The 26,630-nt window shown below is 47.5% G+C and overlaps 1 protein-coding gene across 4 annotated transcripts in view; it reads left to right on the top strand.

Annotated features, from left to right (window-relative positions):
* The first annotated feature begins 1,398 nt into the window (after positions 1-1,398).
* Positions 1,399-26,630, top strand: part of ADCY3 (adenylate cyclase 3) — an 89,489-nt gene continuing 64,257 nt past the window's right edge. Inside the window, exons 1-2 of one of the 4 annotated variants that reach the window (XM_058682697.1) lie at positions 1,399-2,313; positions 2,799-3,627. In XM_058682697.1, coding sequence (XP_058538680.1) covers positions 2,953-3,627 — 675 coding nt within the window. In that variant the 5' untranslated portion in view covers positions 1,399-2,313; positions 2,799-2,952. The remainder of the gene's footprint in view (positions 2,314-2,798; positions 3,628-26,630) is intronic. The other 3 variants (XM_058682695.1, XM_058682698.1, XM_058682696.1) reach the window with 3 other exon arrangements.

The raw sequence follows: 26,630 nt of genomic DNA, 5'->3' as shown, positions 1-26,630 counted from the left end.
TGAAAGGCCCAGTTTCGGGTCATCTCTGATTGCCACCTGGGTGCAGCCGAGGGTCTGTCTTATTGGTTATTTGGTGCCCCCACAGAGACGGCAGGCATCCTGAGGGCAGGGACTGTGTGGCTCCTCTGGCCTGCCCTGATGCCCGGCCCGGCTGTTGATAGGTGTCCACAGCAGAGAGAGGAGGATTGTGGAAGGTCAGGAAGTGGAGTAGTGTAGGCCAGTGATTAGGGCAGGAGGGGCAGGAAATCAGGCTTGTTTTTTTGTTTTTGTTTTTTTTAACCAGGGGTATCTGTGCAGAAAACTCTCCCTTTGCTAGGTGAGTGTGGTACAAAGGCTGGGACGTGAGGGCAAAGGCCCAGCAAAGAACCCACGTGGCCCGGGAGCTGGACGTGGTCTTGCCAAGTAGGAAGCCGGGCAGGAGAACTCCAAGGATTGTCTTATTACCAGGAAAGGGGGAGGGTGCAATGTGGGTGTCCTTTGTCCCAAAGCAGGCCCAAACAGTATTTATCGGCTTTCCCCCCTTTATTAACACAGGCGCCTTTGTTAAACATAAAAATCATGTCTCCTTTAACATCCTGTAACAATTCAAAGTAAAAAAAAAACTTTGGAACGCCAAACAAATTAAAACAAAGGGGAAAGGTGCTGTTTTATTCAAATTATGCTCCTCCAAACTCTGATGCTATGCCCCCGCCTTGGTAATCAATGCCCTGACAGGTTTGGACTGAGGTTGGCAAGTTTTCAGAATTAGTAGAGAGAAGGACAGAAACAGCTGTGGTAGCATCAATTCTCTGATGAATCTATTCCTGAGGGATGTGAGGTGGCTGAGGCTTTGGAAAGGGCATTCATGGATGACTCTCAGTGGCACGAAGAGACTTGTCCTCCCAGGGCCTGGATGGCTGAGTTTCTCTCCTCTCTGACTCATTTCTTCTGCTGTCCCCATGGAAGCCCATTCCCTAATGCTGCTGGCAGTCTTCAGCAACTCCCCACCGCCCACCCCGCACTACACACACGTTTCGTTCCCCTTTCCCTTTATCTAAATTCTTAAAGTCTGTGGTTGATCTTGGCAAGGTGTTCTGTCAAAGCCAAGAAACGTAATTTATACTAAGGTGTAAGAGACTAATAGGCTTAACCGTTCACAGGAGCATTTTAGTTTTTCAGCAGAGTTTGTAAATTCAGACCCATCTCAAGCAGGTGAAATGTGCACGCGAGATCTTTCTGAAGCGGATCGCTTGCGATTCCACGTGCCAGGTGCCTACCGGGCCACTCCTACCCTCCTCCTTCAGGAACAATTCAAACAGAGCTCAGCTGCGGGCCCTTCGGCGGAAGGCTTGGACTGCCAGGGTGGGCGGGGACACTTAGGCCCGGCGGGGCAGCCAGTCCCAAACCTCAGTCCCGGCCTCTCCTCTCCGCGCCCAGAAGGAAGCCGCGGCCAAAGAGGCGGCGGCAGGGGTGCTGCGAGCGCGCCTCACCTGCGGGAGGGCACGTCCCGGGCTTTCATCCTCCGAGACCCGGCCTGCCCAGGGCGGAGGCGGGGGCATCGGTTCGCCCATCCTTCCTGCCCGCCGCCCACCCCGGCGCCTCCACGCAGCAGCCGCAGGCAGCTCGCCTCCGGCCGCTGGGGCGCGGGGCCACCGGGGCCCCTGCGACTCTCGCCCCCGCTCTCCTCCGCCTCCTACCCCACGCGGGCCGCGGGGCTGGATCGGGGCGCTCGCCCCCCCCCCCCACCCCGCCCAACTCCGGGACGCGCTCGCCGAGAGGGCGGCGACTGCGGGGAGGGAGGGGCGCCGCCCGCCTCCCGGGGCCTGGAGCGCGCGTGGCCCCGGAGCCGCCGGCGCCGCGCGGGGACTCACACAGTGCAGCGCGCCGCGCCCGGACTCGGCTGGCTCCGCTCGGCGCGCGGGCGGCCCAGAGGATGCTGGCGGGCTGCCCCGGCCTCGGCCCGCGCTCCCGCCCGAGAGGGCCCCGGGTGCGCCCCTAGCCGCGCCGCCGCCGCCGCCACCGCCACAGCGGGGGCGAGAGGGAGGGGTCCGGCCGTGCCGCGAGCCGCAGCCCCGGAGGCGGGCGCCCCCCGATTTTTCAGCCCCCGCCGTCTTCCTCCTCCTGCGGCCGGGCGCCCGCGGATGCTGAGGGGCAGCCCCGCGCCTCTCCCGGCCGGATCCCGGGCCTGACGGTGAGGGGGGGGGGGGGTCGCCCTCCTGCCGGGGACCGGGACGCTGGCGGGGCGGCGCGGCCCCCGCGCGCCACACGCGTGACCCAGCCCCGCAGCCCGAGCGGGGACCGGCCGGACCACGCGGCTCCCGAGTTCCCGCACAGGTAAATGCAGGGGCAGGCCAGCCTTCCCGAGGGCAGGTAGTGCCCGGAGGCGGAGAGCCGGAGCCGCCCAGGGTTGGGTGGGAGAAGGAAGTAAACACCAGGAAGATTCAGGAATCCCCGGGATGGCTCTGGTTGCTCCCGGGCACGTTTAATCTCCAGCTTCTAAGGCTTGGGCCTGTTGGAAATTTAGGTGAGGAAGTCAGGGACTGAGGGAGAAGGGATGACACAGATGGACCCGGAGTGTGAGGGATGGAGAGGTGGTCGGGCCTCTGGCAAGCCACAGACAGGAAACTGGCGAGGACGGGACCAGGTATGTGTGTGTGTGTGGGTGGTCCGATGGTGGCGTGAGCGTGGGGGTGACTGGAGAAGGCCCTGGTCCCGGAGCCTCGGGCAGCAGCGATTCGTTCGGGAGGGGTAGGATGGGTCACGAGAAACCACAGATAGGAATGAAGAGCCGTGTATCTACTTGGCGTTGTCCTTCTAAGTTCCAGATCAGCGCTGCCTGTGCCCTGGAGACCTGCTCTGCGTCCTGCTGGAGGTGGCCGGCCCTCGAGAGCCCTGGTAGGTGGCCCGTTCCAGAGCCCTTCCTCTGATCCCTGTCCACCTCTCCTGGGCTGGTAGAAGCAGACAGTCGCCAGGATGCCAAGGAACCAGGGCTTTTCCGAGCCCGAGTACTCGGCTGAGTACTCCGCCGAATACTCGGTCAGCCTGCCCTCCGACCCCGACCGCGGGGTGGGCCGGACCCATGAAATCTCTGTCCGGAACTCGGGATCCTGCCTCTGCCTGCCTCGATTCATGCGGCTGACCTTCGTGCCCGAGTCCTTGGAGAACTTGTACCAGACCTACTTCAAACGGCAGCGCCATGAGACGCTGCTGGTGCTGGTGGTCTTTGCGGCCCTCTTCGACTGCTACGTGGTGGTCATGTGCGCGGTGGTCTACTCCAGCGACAAGCTGGCTCCCCTGGTCGTCGCTGGGATGGGACTGCTGTTGGACATCCTCCTGTTCGTGCTCTGCAAAAAGGGGCTGCTCCCCGACCGCGTCACCCGGAAAGTGGTGCCCTACCTGCTGTGGCTGCTGATAACTGCCCAGATTTTCTCCTACCTGGGCCTGAACTTTGCCCGCGCGCATGCGGCCAGCGACACGGTGGGCTGGCAGACCTTCTTTGTCTTCTCCTTCTTCATCACGCTGCCCCTCAGCCTCAGCCCCATCGTCATCATCTCCGTGGTCTCCTGTGTTGTGCACACACTCGTCTTGGGGGTCACCGTGGCCCAGCAGCAGCAGGATGGGCTGAAAGGCAGGCACTTGCTGAGGGAGGTGAGTCCCGCCTTGAGTCCCACCCAGGGGCTTCCCTTCCCACCAGCTCTCCTGCGAGGTGGTACCAGTTTCAAAGGTGGGATGGCATTGTTGTCTTTGCCCTTGAGTCAGCATATGTTGGGGGAGTGCCTCCGGGGCTCTGGGCTGCTTGTACGGAAAGACCGTCTCTCTCTCAACCTCTGGAGTTTCTCTGGAGCTTCTCTGTGCTTGGCCCGAGGGAGTGGAGGATGTCAGGACATTGGGCCTCAGGGCCACTCTGTCACCCGTGTCCAGCCCAGGTGGGCAGCAGGAAGGCCCACTAGGCCTGGTTCCAAGGCAGCGTCTTCCTGGTCATTGCTTCTGTCCTTGATCTCCAAGAGAAAGACCTCTTATGGGGAAGGGGAGGGTTCCCTTAGCCTCTGGTCTCCAGCCTGTCCTTGACTAGCTTCAGCAGTTGACTGACTTGTGTAGACTCAGTGCCCCTCTGTCGGATGGGGACCGTATGTCTACATAAGTGGTTGTTATCAAGATCAGAGGGCATGTGGGCAGAGATGCCCTAGGAAACACAAAGGTGTGATGGTCCTAGATCCTGCGTCTGCCGCTGGGAGCTCACGGTGTGTAGAGCAGTTGGGAGGTATGGGGACAGTCGTGCTGGCCACGGTAGTGGAGGGTCTGCTAGTTCTTTGAGGACACGTTCTGCTGGAATGGGTGGAGTTTGGGCCACCACTTAACTAATCGCATCGTGCTCCTGCCAGGAGCCAAGACCCTGGCTAGGCGGTGAGGGGCTACAGAGACTGGGAGGTGTGATTCTCAGCATCTGAGTTTATCTACTAACCCATCTGGAGGAGCCTGCGGGGCTTAATGAGTTCCACAGTCTTGTGCCCTACCTGCTGCCTCCTTTATTCCTGAGCCCAGAGATGGAAAGTGCCCTGTTCGAGGCTACATAAGTAGTTACAGTGATCACATGCCTGGAGCGTCCATTTCTCGATTCCGGTTCCAGTGCTCTTCCTCCTATGTCATGGTGCTGGCTACATCTCTGCCAAAGCCATTATCATGGTCTCTTGGGCTTGAGAGCTGAGTCTCCATAGGCCCAGCAGTGCCATAGGGGTTGATGCAAGAACGCCAGGGAGCCGTCCCATTGCCTCCCACTTGGTTAGAGGAAAACACAGGTTTTCTGTTTTAACTTTTTCCTGCTCATGCAGGGTCCTCTCTGAGGAAGCCTTGTGCGTTCTGCAGGAGCCCAGCCCCGGGCTGGTGCGCACGGGCCCCATGAGTACACCAAGAGTTCCCTTGGTTTTTCTCCCGATGCCCTGTTCACATAAAGTGACAATCCGCCATTGCTACCTTGACTTTTGAGTCCGTGAGCTTTAGCTTGTGCCTCTGCCAGTCAAGGGTCCTGCTGGAAGCTATCTGGGGAAGAGTGGCAGGGGTCATTCCTGCTTGGAAATGGTAGGAAGCACAGCTCAGAGCAGACAGGCGGGTGGGCATGGCAGCCTTTGGGGTCTGACCTCCAACTCAGAACCGTTACTTTCTACTAAACAGTCACTTCTGGCATCTTCCTCCCTGTCTGGGCCCCTGGACCACAGGAGTTTCCCATATGCTTCGCTGTCCCTTAAGAGAGCAAAAACAAATTCTCCCCTTTGGAGCCCAGCCACTAAACTCGTGATTTGCTGGTATCCTGTGGGTGCTGCTAAGAAGAGACAAAAAACCCAAAAGATTAGGAAACCGGGAAAAAAGAAAACGAAATAAACAGAAGATAACAATATTAGCATCCCAGGAGAGCATGGCCTTGGCATGGAAGCAGTGCCCTGAATGTGACTTTGGGAATGGAGGGGAAGGAGGAGGTCCCTCTCAAGGTCCATTTGGGAGCCTGAGATAGAAAGCAGGAGGCCCCAGCTTTCAGTGGGCTGCATTCCAGAAGTTTGAGTCACTTGTTTGGAACTAATGTGCCTTTTTAAAAGGTGCCTGGGTTCCCAGACCCACTTGCCCAAGTTTTCCTTAAGTCACAGAGTCCCTGCATTCAGTATTTCTGAATGTGGTGGAAATTAAGCCCCAGGTGGCTGTGTGCGCTGTGGGGAGGAGAACACTGGATATATCTCTCCTCCAGCTGTGTAATGAAGCAACACCCACCTGCCCTCTGCTCCTGCGGGCCCATGTTACCTACTGGGATCAAGGGTAGGATGGGACCGAGATGTGAGAATGGGACAGCCGGATCCCCAACTAGGGTAACCCCAGGAATGTTCTCCAGACCCCAGCACCACCGTGCTTTTCCTTCTCTTGCCTAAAGACTCCCCTTTTCTTTTTCTTTGCCCATCACCTGTTGGATCCAGCCAGTGACTCCCTCCTGGGCTGGTAGGGGGCGGTGAATTGGGTTCCAGCAGGCACTGGGTCTGGGGGCTTTGGGAATGCTCCTGTTGCTGCTGCCACCGGCAGCACTAAGAAGCATTTTCACTGTCGATGGCTTCCTCCTCTGCACCCTTCGTGCTCTCAAACCCATACTCCTTTAGTGGGGGGTAGGGGATAGACAGGGACAGGGAGACCTCAGGGTAGCCTGAAATGTCAGCGGCAAGACATCCTGCCTGCCCTGGGCTCTTCTCCTAGGAGGCAGGAAGGTTGGGGTTCTGACCAGAAAAGTAGGTCAAGCCAGGCTGTCAGATGGGGTGTGGGATTGGGGTGTTGCTGGGGTTTCACTTATTAGTGGATGAGTGAAGATTACTGAGCAATAGTATGGGCCTTGCTGGCTGTGGGGTCTGGGGATAATGGGAATCAGACAATCCCAGTCCGAGGCTGGGGGGTGTAGGGGAGCTGGGCTGGGGGGAGCAAGCTGCAGCTAGTGGGGTCTCCGCACATCCCTCCCCTTGCCTGGGTCCTGGCGCCACCCTCCTCTTATGGCACAACTTGCCCTCTACTGCCCCAAACTGCCCCTTAGGGTGATGTGATGGAGCAGGATGGGGTCCAGGGCAGGGCTAGGCAGCAGCTGATGGGGGAAGGGGGGGTGGCAGAAAACGCAGTTAAGGTGGTAGGGAGCATTCCTGAGGCCAGTGGCGATTCCCAAGACCCTCAATGCGCCCACACAACCTGTTCCCTTCTGGCGGGGTTGTTAAAGAGTCTGTGACTGGTTAGGGGCAAGGAGCAATATTTGAAAACTATTTCATAGCAGAAAGGCTGTTTGAGAGCAAAATTTTCTCTTGGAATTAATAGCCTGTTAAGACCTTTATTTACAAATGGGAACACGATATGCCGGGGATGTGTAATTCCTTCACATGTACACATCACACAGCATTCACCCCATGGATGGACATTCCGCTCCGGGGGGGCTGGAGGCAGCTATAGGAGGGATATTGTGTGAGAGGGCTGATGCTTCCAGACTCCTTCATCCACAGGCTGGAGTTTAGGGTTCTATATACATCATCCCATTTGATCCTGGATGTTACTGGCTCCATTTTACAGATGAGAAAACTGAGGCTCAGGGAGGTTGAGAGTTAGTGGAGGGGCTGGATAACGGGGGAGGGGTCCCTGCTGAGTGAGAAGGGGGGATGATGGGGAGAGGGGGCAGGACATATCCAGAGGCTTCCCTGAGATCCTCTCTTCCTCTGGAATGCAGGCTTCTGAGCCTCTTCCTGCTTCTCTGGCTGCCCCGAAACACGTTTGCTGAGTGGTGTTGAAGAAAGGTACCAAGAGGTGGGAGGCCCTAAAATATCACAGCAGGTACCCCCCTGTCTCCCCCTGGGAATTGGATACAAGGAGGGGAGAGGCCATGACGGACTCTTCCTGGTGGGGACATGGCTGGGTGGGTATGTGTGAGATGAAATGTGATGAATTGGCGCAGGAGGACAGCAGGCTGGGGGGCTCTGAGCAATCAGGGTGAGAGAGGCAGGTGTGCAGGAAACGGGCGGGGAGGCAAAGCCACCATCCCAGAGTGGGACAGAAGGGTCATCCCTCTGCGCCGTGTGCGCAGCTGGGCATGTTTTAGGACCAGAATACTAAGGAAAGGTGTAGAAGGGACGGGGAGGCATCAAATCCAGCTGTGGAAGAACAGTGCATTACTGAACATGGAAACAACTTTGCAGAAAATCACCCCCTCAATCCCATCCCGGTTGTGTGTGTGTGTGTGTGTGTGTGTGTGTGTGGCCTTTTCTGATCCTCCTGTGTGTGAGAACAGCTTTTCTAGTACGTCCTTGTCGTGCATATGCAGTGGGTCCTGACTTTCACCACGTTACCTCACTCATGTTTGGCCGTGAATATCGGATCCCTCATGTTTATTTTAAATTGGCACTTTTATCATTAGCTGGTTTTCCTGGAGAGTAAACTAAAGCCTGGGGCTGGGCCAGTAGTGGGGGACTGGGTAGCAGTGCCAGTCGGACCCCAACATCCATGCCCGGGTCTCCCCTTGCCCCGCCCCCAGGCTTGCTTTGTAAACTCCAGGATGTACACACACGTAGGCCCCTGGACTTGGTCTGCCCAACAGCCCTGGTGAATGCTCCTTGAGGTGGACTTCCTAGGACTCCAAGGTCATTCTTGTTCTCCAGTTCCTTCACGTTTGTACGCTAAACCCCCTGGGGTGTTCCAACCCTGAATACATATTCAGACCTTCCCTCCCTGGCCCCTCCTCCACTGTGTTCTCTTGATAGGCACTTTTTTTTTTTTTTTTTTTGAGACTGAGCATGGTGAATGTGGTGAATGAATAAGCATAAGGGAGGGGCAGAGAGGTATGGGGAGAGAGAATCTTAAGCAGGCTCCACGCTCCGTGCTGAGCCCCATGCGGGGCTCAAGCCTGCAACCCTGGGATCGTGACCTGAGCTGAAATCAAGAGTTGGACATTTAACCAACTGAGCTACCCAGGCACCCCATTGATATGCACTCTTGATGATAGGCTTCTGTGGGTGTAATCCTGACCAACGCTCAGCTGTGTGTGTGCTCAGGGGGAACACCCACGTGCAGGGCCAGGCCCACTGAATATGGAGTATAGACAGGATGCCCTCATTCACTGAACTCTTGCTGTGTTTCCGGTAAGTAGCTCCCAGCAAGAGGTAGATATTGTTTTCATTTACAGATGGGGACACTGAAATGTGTATAAGTGACATGACTGGTCTAAGGCCATATGGCGAGCAGGTGGCAGATCAGGATTCAAACCCAGATCAGTGAGGTAACAGAGTTCCTTCTCTTCAAACATAAAAGAACCCCTTAGACTGTCTTTCCCCAGACCTGTTGAGATAAAGTTCCAGCAGGGATTAGGTCCCAACCCTTAGAAGGCGCTATGCGACAGAGGATGAGGTGTTTCTAGGGGCAGGCATATTGCTACTGATCAAGGCGTATAGCTGTCCAGAGATTGAATGGGGGTTGCAACCAAAAGCCTACATACTTCTGTGACTTCTGGAGATTTCATTAGGTCCTAGGACAGTGTAGTTCCTGATGTCTCTGCAGCGATGACCCATTCATCAAGAAAATATTAAGTTACATTTAGTATAAGATGGGGTGTGGTATTGCATTCTAAAAACCTTTTTGGCCAGAGTTTGATAAAAACTAGTTTGGATATTTTGGTTCTCTAGGAAACTCTTTAATGTGGAATGGCCCACTTCTCTTTGGCCTTACCGCACATAAATGCATCCAATTTACTAAGTGTTTCAGTTATCTATTGCTGTAACAACCTCAGAATAATAGCTTACTATCTTATTCTGTGGGTTGACTGTGGTCAGCTGGACAGTTTTTGTGTTTCAGGTGGCACTGGCTGGGGTCACTCACTTGACCGCCTGGGCTGTTGCATTCAGCCATTGGCATTCAGCTGACCACTATGCTGGAAAGCTCTAGGGAGGCCTGGAGCCTTGGAGCTCCTCTAAATGACCTCTCCACGTGGTTAGCTTGGATTTCCTCACAGGTGTGGTGGTCTCTGGGAGGAAATGGCAGCTACCAGAGTTGTTTTTAGAGGCTAGACTGGTCACTGTGGTCAAAGAAGGTCACACTAACCTGGATGCAAGATAAGGGGACCTTCTTCCCCTTGATGTGAGAGTGGCCTGTGCATACAGGGAGGAAAGGGATGGAGAGCAGACATCCTCTGAGGCTGCCTACCAAACCAGGGACACATGGGGGATGCTAGGGAGAAGGGGTTAAAGAAATCCATGAGTCTGGGTGGGATACCAAAATACCATGTGACCACAGGATGCTTCAAAAGTTAGAAATGTGGTCCAGAGCAAGGCATAATATAACTTCTTTAAGGTATTGCTTCTCTGTGAAATCCATCATTTCTATGATTTTTCAGAAATTTTTAGAAACTGCAGTGCACATAAAAAAAGACAGTGGCTCATAGTTGATTTGCGTGAGCTTTTCATGCATTATATTTTTGAGAAGAATCCTCTTGTCAAGGGTGCAGACCTGCTCTGTCCAGGGCACTGTGCCAATTTACAGGGAAGCTGTCTCTGCATCCAACCACAACCCCAGCACCAGTGCTGGTCCTTTCTCTCCACACATCATCTAGATCAGCAGCCTGGCTTTGATATTTGTATTCCTTTCCCAGGAGGTGGGAGTTTGCTCATGTACATGTTTCAGAAACATGTCAAATTTGTCTTTCTTAACAGGTTGTCATTGCCTCAAGGAGAGGTTAAGACTGATCGTAGAATTCCTTTGCAGCCCTTTGTGGTGCCTTGGTTGTGACTTTGCTCTATAAATGTTGAATATGTACATTCCTGCTCTGGTTTTGCCTTTATTTCCTTTCCCATCAACTCATTGAGAGTTTCATAAATCTTTGGCTAGATCCAAGATCGGGGAAATGTTTTAGGGTTAAGCCGAGTGATTTGAGAATTATTATTTTTTAAGTTTATTTATTCTGAGAGAGAGAGGGAGTGCAAGAGAGAGCAAGAACCAAAGAGGGCCAGTGAGAGAATCCCAAGCAGCCTCCATGCTGTCAGCACAGAGCCCCATGTGGGGCTCGATCTCACAAACAGGGAGATGATGACCTAAGTTGAAACCGAGAGTCAGATGGTTAACCCACTGAGCCACCCAGGAACCCCAAAAATTATTTTTTAAAGAAAGATTTATATAAAACCTTTCAGGGGTGCTAATCAATACTCCTTTGCCACTTATTCATATCCTTGTGTAGGGAAAAACAGCAACAGAGGAGGGTTTTTAGGAGCCCCAAAAATGAGTCATAGATATCCTGTTGGCCTAATTCTAATCTCCTTGCACAAAAATGATTTGTGTGAGATCATTTAGGAGAATAGAGCAGAGTTGGAGCTGTTACCATCCCACCTTCTCTGCCCCCATCACCACAGAGAGGGTGCATTTTGCCCAAGGAAAGTGTGGAATCCAGAGAAGTGGGCTTAGGACCTAGCATTAGGGAGGAGCCCAGATGAGGAGTTCCCTAGCCCAGAGCATCCATGCCCCACCCCATCTACAAATACAGCTTAATTTCTTCCTTGCCCATATGGATGCCTCATTTCTTTTTCTTGTCTGATTGCTATGGCTAGGTCTTTCAGCACCATGTTGGATAAACGTGGCAAGAGTAAACATGTTTGTGTCGTTCCTGATCTTAGAAGAAAAGGACTCAGCTTTTCACTATCGGGTATGATGTTAGCTGTGCATTTTTCATATATGGCCTTTATTACATTGAAGTATGTTCCCTCTGAACCCACTTTGTTGAGAGTTTTTATCATGAACAGATGTTGAATTTCAGCAGATGCTTTTTTTGCATCTTTGAGATGATCATATGATTTTCATCCATTTTGTTGATGTGGTGTATTGTGTTGATTGATTAGCAAATATTGAACCATTCTTGCATCCCTGGAATAAATTCCACTTGATTGTGGTGAATGATCTTTTTAATGTATTATTGAATATGTTTTGCTAGTATTTTGTTGAGGATTTTTGCATCTGTGTATATCAGGGATATTGGCCAGTAGTTTTCTTTCTTTCTTTCTTTCTTTCTTTCTTTCTTTCTTTCTTTCTTTCTTTCTTTCTTTCTTTCTTTCTTTCTTTCTTTCTTTCTTTTTCTTCCTTCCTTTTCTTTCTTTCTTTCTTTCTTTCTTTCTTTCTTTCTTTCTTTCTTTCTTTCTTTCTTTCTTTCTTTTGATGTCTTTGGCTGGTTTTAGTGTCCGCATAATGTTGGCCTCATAGAATACATTTAGAAGCTTTCTTTGCTTTTCTATTTTTTGGAATAGCTTGATGAAAATTGGTATTCTCTTTAAATGTTTGGTAGAATTCTCTTGTGAATCCATCTGATCCTGGACTCTTATTTTATGGTAGTTTTGATTATCAATGCAGTTTTGTTACTAGTAATTGGTCAATTCAGGTTTTCTATTTCTTCCTGATTAACTTTTGGAAGATTGTATGTTTTTAGGAATTTATCCATTTCTTCTTGGTTGTCCAATTTTTGGCATATAATTTTTCATAGGGTTCTCTTACAATCCTTTGTATTTCTGTGGTGTCCATTGTTACTTCACTTTTGTTTCTGATTTATTTATTTTATTTATTTGGGTCCTTTTTTTCTTGATGAGTCAGGCTAAAGGTTTATCAATTTTGTTTATCTTTTCAAAGAACCAGCTCCTGGTTTCACTGATTTTTTTTTTTTCGATTTTTTTTTTCAGTCTCTGTCATTTATTTCTGGTCTTGATCTTCATTATTTCCTTTTTTCTACTCACCTTGGGTTTTGTTTGTTCTTTTTTTAGTTTCTTTAGGTGTAAGATTGGATTGTTTTTTGAGCTCCCTCTCGGCCAGTCTATGTCTGATGCCTCTTCCTTCCTCTGATCAGGTTTTTAGCTGTTTCCTCCAGCAAAGTTCCTCTTTGTGGTTTCTAAGAAATTTCCTTTGATTAGTAATGAAGGTTTTTCTTTTCCCTTTCCTCTCTTCAAGAACGCTTTCTTTGTTGTAAACAGAACAGAAAATGACATGTTTAAGATGAAATCCCACCCCACCCTTCACCCCCATTCAAAACCCCAAAGTACGTGGTCTGGATCTGAACCTTTGCAAGATTTCCACAGTTGTGGTTTGTTGTTCCTGCACCATTTCAAGACTGGTCCTCGTGAAATGTAACCAGCTGAGTCTGATCTGGCAGCATAAGGTCAGGCAGCTGCCCCTCCCAGTTCCATGGTCGGCTCTAGGTGGGCTTCTTGGCTACCCTGGGAAGGCTCTTTTTCACTCGGTGGGACCAGGTCCTGGATAATTGATCCCCGTGGGCCAAATTCTTAAGAGACTGACTGGTAAGCCCAAGGCTTGGTCACCAACTTGATGATAGTAGATGGACCTGGCTACTCTCCTAAGGAGGGAAATACTATGTTTGTCTGTTACTCGGTACATATTTGCTACAAATTCCTAAGAATCCAGATCAGTACTTTCCTGAAGGGGAATTGAGCAAAGGACAGTGCATGGTGCTGAGGGTGGGTCCTCATCTCAGGCTAGGAACTGCTCCTGCTGCCCATAGGCCCATTTCCCAGTGTTGGGCGACTCCGTCTGTTAGACATAGCCTCCCTCTGATAGCCAGGAAAGTGGCACAATTCTCTCTCCAGCTCTTTTTCTAAACTCCTACATGTGATTATAGTTTATACTTCACAAGCACTCTGGAAGACACTAAGACACTAACAACCCCCCCACCCCCACCCCCGCACATTGGGATTGTAGTTGTTTAAATCACCCATCTCTGGGAACACACCTGGGACATTGTCTCTTTATTTCAGAAAGGTCCCAATGTAGCGTGGTTATTTTAGGGAACATTTTCTCTTCCTTCCATGGTGTCTGGTCTCAGACCCTGCTAACCTCTATAGTTATAAACTAGTGAAGGGACCTTGGGGGCCTGCTAATGGGTTTGTGCTTTGAGAATCCATAAAGGCACCGGCTTCACAGTTATTTGACTCAAAGTACTTCCTAGCTCCCAACTTACCAACTTTAAGAGCTTAGGCATGTTATTTAATCTGTCTAGTCTCTACCTCTGTGAATCTTTCTTCACTGGGTCAGTGCAGTGATGAAATGCACTAACCTATGTACCTGGCTTTCCGGTGTAGGGCTGAGGCACCGCTGGGCCTAGCAGTGCCTGTTGCTCTGGCTTTTGCTGTCGTTATTACTGGCTCCACTGGAGAGGAATTTTAGAACAACTTGGGCCAATCCCAAGGGAAAGAAGAGAAGCTCCATGCTCCAGATGTCTGGAGGGCACCGTGGTTGGGTCATTGGAAACTTAACTCCCCTTATTGGGGGATAGGGGAGCTAGGCCAACATTTTGTTGTTGTTTCCTTAGACATGTTAGAGGGAACGTACTTTTCAGGTGAAGTTTCCCATGAGGACAAAGAATACTGGACTTTTAACGCAGGCTTTTTGTCCTTTGATTTTTTGGGGGGTTTCTTTTGCTTGTTTTTGTTTTGTACCATAGCAGTGACCTTTCATTTAATGTCTTTCTCTATTTTGAGAAGGATGAATTAAGAGTAGGTAGTGGGTGAAGAAAGGCTTCAGAATGATTTGGACTGGAGGAATGTCAAATCATTCTTCCATTGGGTCAAATCACTTGGGCCATGTGGAGCTTGGTTTCTTTATTGAGAATAAAGAGGACCCTGGGGCTGTGGGACAGCCCTCCTGGGTGGCCTCGCTTTGCTTCTCTTCACCAGCATACACTAATACACACTTCATGAGACTTCTCACTGGATTTGGAGGTGGAAAGGATCCTTGGGGCTCATGGTCCAACTCGCAGGCTGTGGAGTCCCCAGCCCATACTCTAGTCTTGGCTTCCATTTCTCTGGGGATGGGGCACTCCCTTTCCTTCAGAACAGCCTCATTGGTCTGAAGGTGCTGTTAAAACTAATTACAAAGGACATTTACATAGATCTTTAAAATATTTTTTATCTACTGAATGTCTTTAGGCCTCATACCTACTTTGAGTTGATATTCTTGCCTCTGGCACTGTAGATGGAGAGAAAGGGAAGGAAGGACATGGTGCAAATATGGTGCCCAGAACCACAGTGAAAATGCAAGCAGGTTAATCTCAGGTCTTCCAGATCCAAATGCAGTGAAAACGCTCTTACCAGGTGAGATTGGGACATGTAGGTGGTCAGTTAATGTGCAAAGTTCTCGTGATGGTGGCCACCCAGCTGTGTGTCAAAACACATAGACTCTACACCAAAAAGAGTGAATGTCACTGTAAGGAAAGGGACTAAAAATCAAAGCTTGGAAAGAGAGTAGGCGATGGATGACCTCAATACAGTGCAGTAAGAGCTGTGATACCTCTGCGGACACACTGTGGGGTGAGGGAGCAGGCTTGGATGGGCCCTAATAGAGCCTTTTGGGGGCTCTGAATCATGATTGTGGGTGTAGTCACATAGCTGTAGGCATTTGTCAGCACTCATCAAAATACACACTTGCTGATTGTATGTAAAGAGTAATGCAGTGAGGTAGATTTTTAGAAAGTCCGTAAAATCCCAGGAATCCAAAGCAATTGTACGTATATACACATTTATATGTATTTAACATTATTTTGATTGAATACACTTAGCTATATGGTCACCTGCTTATCTTTTGTTGAGGGAAAGATCTTTCCTTTGTGTCTAGGTGCCCACATTGGTGTCCCTTGTAGTTAAGATGTGTCATCTGTAATTTCCAGTTTCTTTTAAAGGAGAGAGAGAATTCAGTCAGTTGGAAATAATCTGGGTACAGGATTTTAGATTTTTATGACTTCCTGGCCATGTTTATGCTATTATCTTGTTCACTTACTTTTTAAAAACATTTTTTAAATGTTTTTATTTATTTTTGAGAGAGAGACAGAACGAGTGGGAGAGGGGCAGAGAGAGAGAGAGAGAGAGGGAGACACAGAAGCTGAAGCAGGCTCCAGGCTCTGAGCTGTCAGCACAGAGCCCAGCGCAGGGCTTGAACTCATCATGAGCATGAGATCATGACCTGAGCCAAAGTTAGACACTCAACCGACTGAGCCACCCAGGCGCCCCTATCTTGCTCACTTCTAATTTACTACTTTACTAATTTTAGCTGTTCACTCAAAAACTTCCAGAATATTCACTTTTCTTAGAAACAATTGCCTTTTTTTCAAACTCCTATTCTGTTTAGGTTATATATAAATTATGTAAATAGGATACCAAAAAACAGCTGATGTAACCAGGCTTGGGACTAAACACAGCTGCCTGTGGGGAAACACTCCAGAAGTCAGAGCAGAAATGCAGGAGTGTTCTAGAGAGGATCCTGCCAGCTGTGTGTGTAAGGCCAGTGGGTCTTACTGAGGGACGGATGGTCTTGACTCATCTGGAATATTCAGTGCTGTCCCACGCTCCTGGCCCTTCTATTTGAGCCCCATCCTGCCCCTCTTAGTGTCTGTTCCCTGTTCAAGTGTATGCAGGGAAAGTGCTGTGCACCTGCCTCCTGTTTTCTGCCCAGCAGCCCTTCTGGTTTTTGAATTCAGCCATCTCACTGCCCCTAGTCTCCTCCTCAGCCTAAACCACTTCTCCTTTCCAAGAAGTCCTCAGGTGATGTGGGTTTTGAACCTTATAGGATCCCAGGCATTTTTTTTTTGCGTGCAAACTGCAACTCCATACCCAGGGGCCCCTGCTCCTGTTTTACAGATGCTGTCCTCCTGCCTCATTGCAGGACACGAACACTAGAGGCAGAAATTCTTCTATAGCTATAATTTAAGGTTTGGTGGGGAGAATGGTCTCTACTCTTGGAAAATTTAGGTATTGAATCTTCGTGAAAGAATCACATCTGTGTAAACATTTACATTAATATAGAGAAACCCACTGCTGCCTGGATGGTGGGACAGCTCTGTGGAGACTGTTAGAATGTTCCCCTGCCTGGCAGCATGTGCTGTTTAAGGGAGTGGGGAGAGGCAGAGGAGCCCTTTCAAGGGACCATTCAGCTGGGGACCGCTGGTCATGGCTGAGGGGTTGTGTTTGCCAACCTGGCTGCCCTCTGCCCATGGCCGTGACCCTCTGCAGCCTGCACGTCCCTCACGCTGTTTCCTTTCTCTGTTGCTTCTCTGCTCCCGTCGCCCTGCCAGAGCACCCGAGATTCACAGGATTGCCAAGTTAACCAGAGTCTGACCCATCCTCTTTTTTGCCTTTTTCGTCACAGGGATGCTGCATGTGGTATTGATTATCTAGACTATGTAATCTTATTTGTTTGTCTATTGATGGGTATCTGTTGTCCATCTAGCTAGTAATTTATCTTTTCATTCAGCCAAACACATAGGTTCTAGATGCATGTTTGCACAAGTTGCCAGGTGCTGGGGCTACAGAGAAGAATAACCTGGGGTCCTGCCTACAAGAGGGACCTGACTTGGTTTATTTACTTTCTTAACACCAGAACAGTTTGTCCAGATATGGACACGGCACAGAGCGGTCCCTCCATAAATATTTGTTGAATGTTAATGCTTGAATTCTTATTAGGTTGAATCACATGAAATTACCAATATCCAACCATGTTCAATCTGCAAAAAATGCTAATTGCATTTCATACGGTTCAATCTACTACAACAGTAACAAACGTGTCCATTATGGAAAGCCCGGAAAATACTAAATAGTGTGGAAAAATATTACCCATAGTATTAGCCCTCAAGGGTGCCTACTGGTGGCATCGAGCCCCCTTTTATATCTGGATCAATAGGTATGAAGATTGATTTCCCTCGATGTTGTGCAAGTGCTTGTAAGAAACAATTCCACCCAGGCAGGAGTTGTAAAGAGTAGCCGTGAAAGCCCCTCTTCCCAGCCCCCTGCCCCACTCCCCTTCCCATAGGCAACCATTGCTAAGTCTTTAGTGTACTTGCAGAGAGCTTTCTATGAATTTGCATATTTATGTGAATCTATGCACATTTAGGATTGAGAGATTATTTATACATTTATGCAAATCAGTGGAAGTATGACTGTGCTAACGCCTACATGCTCCTCACTGGTAACCAGTTTCCCTCTCAAGGTGGGCAGTCCACAGCCCTTTCCTCCTCCAGCCAGGAGGTCCCACCTGAGGTCCACACTGGTGGCTTCTTGTGTATAGTCGTGTGGCTGCTCCTTGAGTGGAGGAAGAGCCAGGCTGGCGTGGCAAGCTGCTCCTGCCACCCTCCATGTGACACAGCAAGAAGGACTGTGTGTGGGTCCCACTGAGCAGGAAGTGTGGGCCCAGCCCAGCCCAGCCCAGCTGGCTGGGTACAGGACAGCAGCATCTCAGCTGGGAGCCAGGGGCCGCCATTAGTCCTGGCACCTGCAGTGGCCCTTGTCCAAGTGGTTTATTCACTGGGACGCTCCAAAGCATCTAAATCCAACACAAGTCAACTTGCAGGGCGAAAGAGAGAGGGTGGCGGTTTGTACAGGAGGAGGGAAGCCAGGCCAGGAGCTAGATGCCCGCGGATCTCTCCGTGAACCCTGAGCCTCAGGGTTGGGGCTCTGTAGTGCCCATGTTTCTGTCAAGTGCTGACATCCTTTGTGTTTCTGATTTTGCCCATTTCACCGTTGTTTTGTCATTGAACAGGAGTGGAGTTCAGACTCTGCCCCTCTGTGGATGCTGGGGTCTTAGGCAAGCCATTTGATGTCACTGAGTTTGGTTTGCTCTTCTGAAAGTGAGAAGGATAGAAGGGCATGTACCTGATGAGTAAGTGCCAGACCCGAGGCTGATGCTGGGGTTCCAGGGCCGGATCTGCCATTTATCAGCTCTGTGATCTTGGTCAGGTTGCTTAGCCTTGTCTGTGCCTTCTTCATGAAACTTCTAAACGAGTTACCATAGGTAAAGCTCTTAGACTAATGCTTACCTCACAGGTTTGCTGTGACGATGACCCACCAACTGGGTTGTGGCAAGGACTGTATGAGATAATGAGTGAAAGTACTTTGTAAACAATGAAGCCGTGTTTAGATGCAGGTGTTACTATGTGTTGATAACTATGTTAAATCCAAAAATGTATCCCCATTGAGAGGTGCTCAGCAGCATTTTGCTTGAGTGGAATTTACAAATTGGGATGACTTGAGGTTTGCATCTAAGAGGATCTTGTTCCTGCTGCGCTCTGTCCCGTACTGCCCTTGTTGCTTCTGCCAGGTGGGGATATAGCCTTGGGGATATTACTGTTTCCGGAGAAAGAATGCTGAGACCCAGAGGGGAAGTCACTTGCTTGAGGTCACACAGACAGTGTCAGTCATCCCAGCCCCTATCTGTAGCCTCAGTCTCCTGGCCCCCAAACCAGTACTCTTCCACCCACTCAAAGAGGGAGCTAAGGCACACCACGACACCTGTTTATGTGGTGAGGCAGGGACCTGCAACAGTACAGGAGATGGAGGGCCTGTTCATGAGTATCCTTTGTGGCTCTGCTCCAGGAACTTATGTGGAGATGGGAGAGCTTCAGAGGGATATGGGTGGAGGGGTAGGTGGGCACTGGGACTTGGGGTGACAAGGGTGAGTGAAGGGCTACTGGGGTATTAGGAATTTATTCAGGTGGAAGGCTTTTGAGTGTGTGGTTGTGTGGGGAAAATGATGGGAACAGGAGGTGACCTGGTGTGAGAGCATTTGAAGGAGCTGGTCTGGAGTTCTGTGCCTTGAAAGAGTTTCCAGCGTGAAACTGAAGTGGCTTCAGGCTTCAGATTTTGCTGGGGAACTGCTCTTGGTTGCATGGTTAATCTTTTGTTCTCCCAATCTTGGGACTTGTTTGCTGCCCTGGGGCCAGGGCTCTCTCCCCAAAGACCTGGAGCCAGGAGCTGTGTGGCTTTCTGGGACACAATTGCCCGCCCATAAGATCTCCTGGCTTTATATGAAGGAAGTCACCGGCTGGCATGTTTTTTCCCCCCAACTCCTGAGAGGCCGTATTGAGAGAGACTGATCCGAGAGTAAATACCCTTAGATGTATTTCCTCTGGCTCAGAATAATTGACTTAATCTGCGATGTGGCTCATTTTTTCCCTTTGGGAAAAAGAGAGATGCTGCCTGACTCACTCCTTCATAAGATACTGTTGCTCACCTTCTCCCTTAGGAAAGTCTCGTGCAGGCACATTTTGATATAATCATTACTTGTACTCCTATCACAGAGAGCATGGTCCGGTACCTTTCCTTCTCCTGGGTATGAGAGTGGGGCTCATCCCAAGTTGACTGAAAGGATGTCCTCAAGCCTTCAAGGGGCCACTATGACCCACAAGACCTGAGAGTGTAGAGACAGAGCATCTTTCTGCCTTGGTTAGGAGAGGGCTCATGGAGGAGGCATTACTGAGCTGGGCCATGAAGGGCAAATTCCATTTTGAGCCTTACATTGATAGAGAAGAGGCAGAGGCAGATTTTGGTGAGCAGTGGTCTAGAGGATGAGCATGTGTGTATTAACAGATATCCTTTGGAGAAATGTGTGAGATAGTAAGAGAGAAAACTGGAAGGTAATTTTGGATCTGAAGCAGGGGACCTAGACAGTTATTTGAGATCACTTTGACTGTAAACTGTAGAGGGCAGGGAGCAGTGATATCCCAGAAAAAGAGAGGACAGAAAAAATACTTGAAGTAATAATGGCAGAAAAATGTCCAAAAACTATAAAACCACAGTTTAAGAAGCACAGCATAAACTCAAATGCTAAAAAGAGAGTCACACAAAGGTGTATCATAATCAAATTGCCTAATACTCATAATAAGGAAAAACTAATAAAAACAATCAGAAAGAAAATAAAAAGACCTATTACATAGAGAACAACAAAGAATGATAGAAGATGTCTGGTCAGAAATTATTCTAAAGCAGAAGGCAATAGAACTGAAAGATAAAATCTAGAATTCTATACCTAACAAAAATATTCTTCAGAAAATGAAGGTGAAATACTTTTTTTTTGTGGGAGATGGTGCCTGGCTGCCCTAGTCAGAAGAGCATGCAACTCTTGATCTTGGGGCGCCTGGGTGGCTTGGTCGGTTAAGCGTCCGACTTCGACTCAGGTCATGATCACACAGTCTGTGAGTTCAAGCCCCGCGTCGGGCTCTGTGCTGACAGCTCAGAGCCTGGAGCCTGTTTCAAAGTCTGTGTCTCCCTCTCTCTCTGCTCCTCCCCTGTTCATGCTCTGTCTCTCTCTGTCTCAAAAATAAATAAACGTCAAAAAAAAAAGAAGAGCATGCAACTCTTGATCTTGAGGTCCTGAGTTCAAGCCCCACATTGAGAGAGAGATAGCATGAGCAGGGGAGGGGCAAGAGTGAATCCCAAGCAGGCTCTATGCTGTCAGTGCAGAGTCTGATACAGGGCTCAATTTCACAAATTGTGAGATCATGACCTGAACCAAAACCAAGAGTAGATGCACCCCATGATTTTTCTTAAATGTATGTAAATTAATAATATTTGAAGTAGACTGTATTAAGTTAGGTGTATTGTAAATATCAGAGCAACCATTACAAATGCATAACAAAGACATATGGCACATAAGCCAATAATGGAGAATGATAAAATCAAAAGGTGGCAGGAAAAAAGGGAAAAAGTAATAGAACAAATGAGACAAATAGAAGACGATCAATGTGATGGTTTTAAATTCAGCCATATTGATGAAAATATTAAGTGTATGTGATGTACCGACTCAACTTAGTAGACGGATATTGTTATGTTACAAAGCAAGAATGGGGCACCTGGGTGGCTCAGTTGGTTGAGTGTCCAACTTGGGCTCAGGTCATGATCTCACAGTTTGTGGATTTGAGCCCTGCGCTGGGCTCTGTGCTGACAGCTCAGAGCCTGGAGCCTGCCACGGATTCTGTGTCTCCCTCCCTCTATGCCCCTCTCCCACTTGTGCGCTCTCTCTCTCTCTCTCTCTCTCTCTCTCTCTCTCTCAATAAATAAAAAACAAATATTTTAAAAAAGCAAGAACCAACCATAAGCTGTCATAAAGAAACCCATATTAAATGTAAAGACACAAATAGATTAAAAGTGAAAGGATGGAAAAAGACATTCCATGCAGACAATCAAAAGAAAGATGGAGTGGCTGACTGTATTAAGCAATACATAAAGAACCTGTAGACTTTGGAATATGGAATATTATCAAGGACAAAGAGGGACAAATAACTTTTCATAATGATAAAGGAGACAATTCATCAAAAATTCATCATAATCCCGAATACATAGGTACCTAATAACAAAGCTTCAAAATACATGACGCAAAAACTGACAGAATGAAAAGGAAGAATAGACAAATCCATAATATTTGAAGATTGCATCACTCCTCTCTGTAACTGGTAAAACAAATAGACAAATGAGTAAATATATAGACCACTTGAACCATCTGATCAACCAGTTGGACCAAAGTGGTATTTTATAGAACCTTCCACCCAGCAACTACAGAAAATGCATTCAAGTGCATGGAAATGTTTGTGAAGACAAGCAATCTGCTGGACCATAACACAAGACTCAATACATTAAAAAATGATTAAAATATGCAAAGTATGTTCTCTGACAAAAATGATGGATTGAAGTAGAAATAAATATGTCTTAAAATCACAAAATTATTTGGAAGTTAAACACATGCCTAAATAACCCACTAGTCAAGACAGAAATCACAAGAAACATTAAAAAAATGTGTTGAATTAAATGAAAATGAAAACATGGCCAAACTTGTGAGATGTAGGCAAAGTGGCACTAAGAGGAAAATTTATAGTATTAAATGTTTATATTAATAAAGAATGTCTAGGGGCTTCTGGGTGGCTTAGTCGGTTAAGCATCCGACTTCAGCTCAGGTCACGATCTCATGGTTCATGACTTCAAGACCCACGTTGGGCTGCCTGCTAACAGCTCAGAGCCTGGAACCTGCTTCCAATTCTGTGTCTCCCTCTCCCTGCCCCTCCCCCACTCACGCTGTGTCTCTCAAAAAATAAACATTAGAAAAAATAATGTCTAAGATCAATTAAGCTTCCACCTTAAGTAGAAAAATCCAGAGTAAGAAATAGGAAGTAATTGGGGCACGTGGGTGGCTCAGTCGGTTGAGCGTCTGACTTCAGCTCAGGTCACGATCTCACAGTTTGTGAGTTCGAGCCCCACATCAGGCTCTGTGTTGACAGCTCAGACCCTGGAGCCTGCTTCACATTCTGTGTCTCCCCGTCTCTCTCTCGGCCCCTCCCCTGCTCATGCTCTGTCTCTCTCTGTCGCTCAATAATAAATAAATGTTAAAAATTAAAAAAAATAGGAAGTAATAAAAAAAATAACAAAATCTGAACGAATAATAAAGAAAAATTGGAAAATCCAAAGCTGGTTCTTTGAAAAAGTCAAAATAGATAAATCTCTAGCTAGATGATCAGGGGAATGAGAGCGGATGCAAATTACAAATATCAGGAATGGAAGTGGGAACATGACTTTAGGTCCTACAGACATTACAGAAAAATAAAATGTTTATAAACTATATGCCAACAAATTTGACAAATTAGATAAACAAATTACTTGATAGACCTACTACCAAAGGTGAATAGTCCTGTATCCATTAAAGAAATTGAGTTTGAACTTAAACACTCCAGTCTCAAAGAGACCCCAGTCCCACATGGTTTCAATACTGAATTCCACCAAACAGTTAAGAGTGAAATAATACAATTCTATATAAACTATGCCAAAAAATAGAAGCAGGAACGTTTCCCTACTAATTTTAGTAAGTCAGCATTGCCCCGATATCAAAACCAGAAAAAGGCATAGGAAAAAAAACCACCGCAGGGAATAGTTCTCATTGTGTATGTAAGAATCTTTAATAGAACATTAGCAAATAGAACCCAGCAATATGTAAAAAGGGTAACACATAATGACCAGTTAGGGATTTTCAAAGGAATGTAATGTTTTAGCATGTTAAAATCAATTGATATAATTCAACATATTAGCAAACTAAAAAGGAAAATTCATGATTATTTCAATAAACACAGAAAAACACTTAACAGAATTGAACACCCATTTATGGTAAAACCTCTTTGCAAACTAGGAATAGGAAATTTGAGTTCAGCAAAGGCATCTATGAAAAACCTACATCGTATTTAATAGTGAAAATCTGAATCTTCTCCTCCTAAGCAGGTTTGGCTTTTTGGGCATGTGACTTGTGCAGTCTTGAAATTCTTGATTTTATCTTTGACCTCGTGTTTTGTAATTAAAGGCTACTTGTATAGTGGAACATGCCCACGTGCAGAGGAAATATGCACAATATGGGTGTCTTCCATTCTTTGCCTGGCCCATGTTCATGTAGTGTTTGCAGTGCCCCAAGAGCATCAATTCTGGTAAACTCACGGTGTCTGGGATTCAGCAAGATGCAAAGCAAGTACAAGGTAAACATGTTACATCTACAACTAAGTGGGGATCCTGAGAGGCCATGCTTCCTGTTCAAACTAGAACTTGCTTCTAATTCAGGAGGAGGGCAGTGACATTCTAAGAAGTGTGAGCATGCGAGGAACCACGTCATCTCTTTATTACCCATTGTGCCCCTGTGTTAGCCAACTATTTAATGCAGAAATTGATGGCATAGAAGGAAAGGGAGGGATAGAAGCCATAGTTCCTTTTCTTTTTCAGTCCTTCATCAGTAAGCTGAAGATGGGCAGTGTTAATAGAATGTGTGCATATCAAGAAGTGAAACACAATTGAGTTATTTTTGTACAGTGTTTCCACTGTTTTGGTAAGAATGGAATACACATATACACATATGTGCATCTAAGCCATGAGATACTAATTGTTCCATTTCTGTGTTCTGCATATGTGTTAAATGCTCTTATATTTGCATTTAAAATTGGCGTTGTACAGGGGCGCCTGGGTGGCTGAGTTAAGTGCCCGACTTCAGCTCAGGTCATGATCTCTTGGTTCGTGGGTTCAAGCCCCGTCTCAGGCTCTGTGCTGACAGCTCAGAGCCTGGAGCCTGCTTCAGATTCTGTGTCTCCCCCTCTCACTGCCCCTTCCCCATTCATACTCTGTGTGTCTCTGTCTTTCTCAAAAAATAAATAAACATAAAAAAATTAAATCGGCATTGTACAATGTTAAGGTAGTGAAATCAGGGCTAATGATTTTAAAATTTAACTTTTCTTAGACCAATGTTGAATAGAAAATAAAAATCATCATGACAAGTAAAAATAAGCCACAGAGGAAAGGGCAAAGCTATATGTTTTAGTACCTTTAATGGCTCTTTTTTCCTGCTTTTTGAGGAGGGGAACCTTTGTTTTCACTTTGCAGTAGGTCTCTAAGTTACGTAGCTGGCTCTGTCCCTCAGTTCAGGAACAAGACAAGAAAGAAAATTCATTCTCACCACTTCTTCCATTAGATCCTATCCAGTACAATAAAGCAAGAAAAAAAAAAAAAAACTCCTACAAATCAGAAAGAAATGAAACTGTCTTTATTTTCATGTGATATGGTCATCTATGTAAAAAATCCTAAGGAATCCTCAAAACTCCTAGAAGAAAGTTTAGCAAATTTGGAAGTTACACAATTAGTATTAAACGATCTGTATTTTTGTACATTGGCAACAATTGGAGATTGAAAAAAAATCCATTTAAAATAGCATCCAAAACCATGAAATAGTTAAAGCTAAATTTAACAAGATAGGTGCAAGACCTTTATAGTAAAAACTATAAAACATTGCTGAAATCAAAGACCTAAATTAATGGAGAGATCGCAGATAACCATATTAAGATGTCAATTCTCTGTAAATTGGTACAGATTCAATTCAGTCCAAATCAAAATCCCATCAGTCTTTTTTGTTTTTTTTGTTTTTTTAAAACTGAGTTGAATCTTCAGCAGCTTTTTTTTTTTTTTTAAGTTTATTTTTGAGACAGAGACAGAGCATGAATGGGGGAGGGGCAGAGAGAGAGGGAGACACAGAATCGGAAGCAGGCTCCAGGCTCTGAGCTGTCAGCCCAGAGCCCGATGTGGGGCTCGAACTCACGGACCGCGAGATCGTGACCTGAGCTGAAGTCAGACGCTTAACCAACCGACTGAGCCACCCAGGCGCCCCAACCCATCAGTCTTTTTTGTATGAATTGGTGATTAAGAATTTATATGGGTATGTAAATGAGCTAGAAAAATTAAAACTTTTTTTAAAAAGAGGACTTATGCTACCTGATTGAGATGTAATATAAATTTATAGTGATCAAGACAGTACAGTACTAGCCTAAGGATAGAATCCAAATAAAGTCCAGGAATTAACACATCTTTGATCAATTCATAGTCAACTAAAAATGCCAAGGTAATTCAATGGAAAAATGATAATCTTTCAACAAATGATACTAGAATACTTAGATATCTGTATGGGAAAAATATCATAATGTTTTTTGATCCCACATATATTTGATTTTATATGTGGGATCCTCATCCCACATATAAAAATTAACTTGAAATAGATCACAGTAAAACTTATAGAACTTTTAGAAAAAACAAGAGAAACTCTTTGTGACCTTGGGCAAAGATTTCTTGAATGGAGGGGAGTATTGAGGCTGTTAACCTTCCATGTGAGGAAGTTGAAGGAGGAGGTTTTATGGGACCTGCTAACAAAACGATAGAATAGGAGCTTGTCTGGCTCCAAAGCCACTGCTTATGCCATGGCAGCACACTGCCCCCTATTGTAGGGGCAGGGGAAGGGCTTGCTGACTCATGACTGAGGTTCTTTGGTGTCCCCGGAAAACAGGCAGCACCGTGGGCTGGCGAGGTACTTGGAAGGGCAGTTAGGGCAGGTGGTTCCAGTAGCTGCTGGCACTGCTAGAAGGTCTTCCCAGTTGGAGTGGGTAAGGGGGCAGGAGAGGGAGTGAGCAGCAGGGTCTTGGGGTCTAGCTGGAGCACACCGCCAGCACATAGCAGATGTGGGGAGAGCTGACAGGCAATGGGGGAGGGTCACAGCAGCAGGAAGACACTGAAAGCTGTATGGGGGGGACAGCTTGAGTAGGCATCAGGGTGAACCTTATAGGATGAGGCTAAGGACCATGAAGTTGCATTTAAATAATAAAATGTGGCAGTATGATTATACTTGAATCTCGTGGTTCCCAGGTAGAACGGGCTACACCAGGATCCTGTTCAGTGGGGAGGAGGGCTTTATTCAGAATAAAGGAGAGGAGGAGGGGAGGAGGGCTTTATTCAGAATACAGATTCCCGGTCCTACACCAGATGTACTAAAGCAGAGTCCCTGAGGGTGGAGCCTGGGAA

The sequence above is a fragment of the Neofelis nebulosa genome, chromosome 9, assembly GCF_028018385.1.
Source record: "Neofelis nebulosa isolate mNeoNeb1 chromosome 9, mNeoNeb1.pri, whole genome shotgun sequence".
NCBI classification, from domain to species: Eukaryota; Metazoa; Chordata; class Mammalia; order Carnivora; family Felidae; genus Neofelis; species Neofelis nebulosa.
This window is presented reverse-complemented; position numbering and strand designations above follow the sequence as displayed.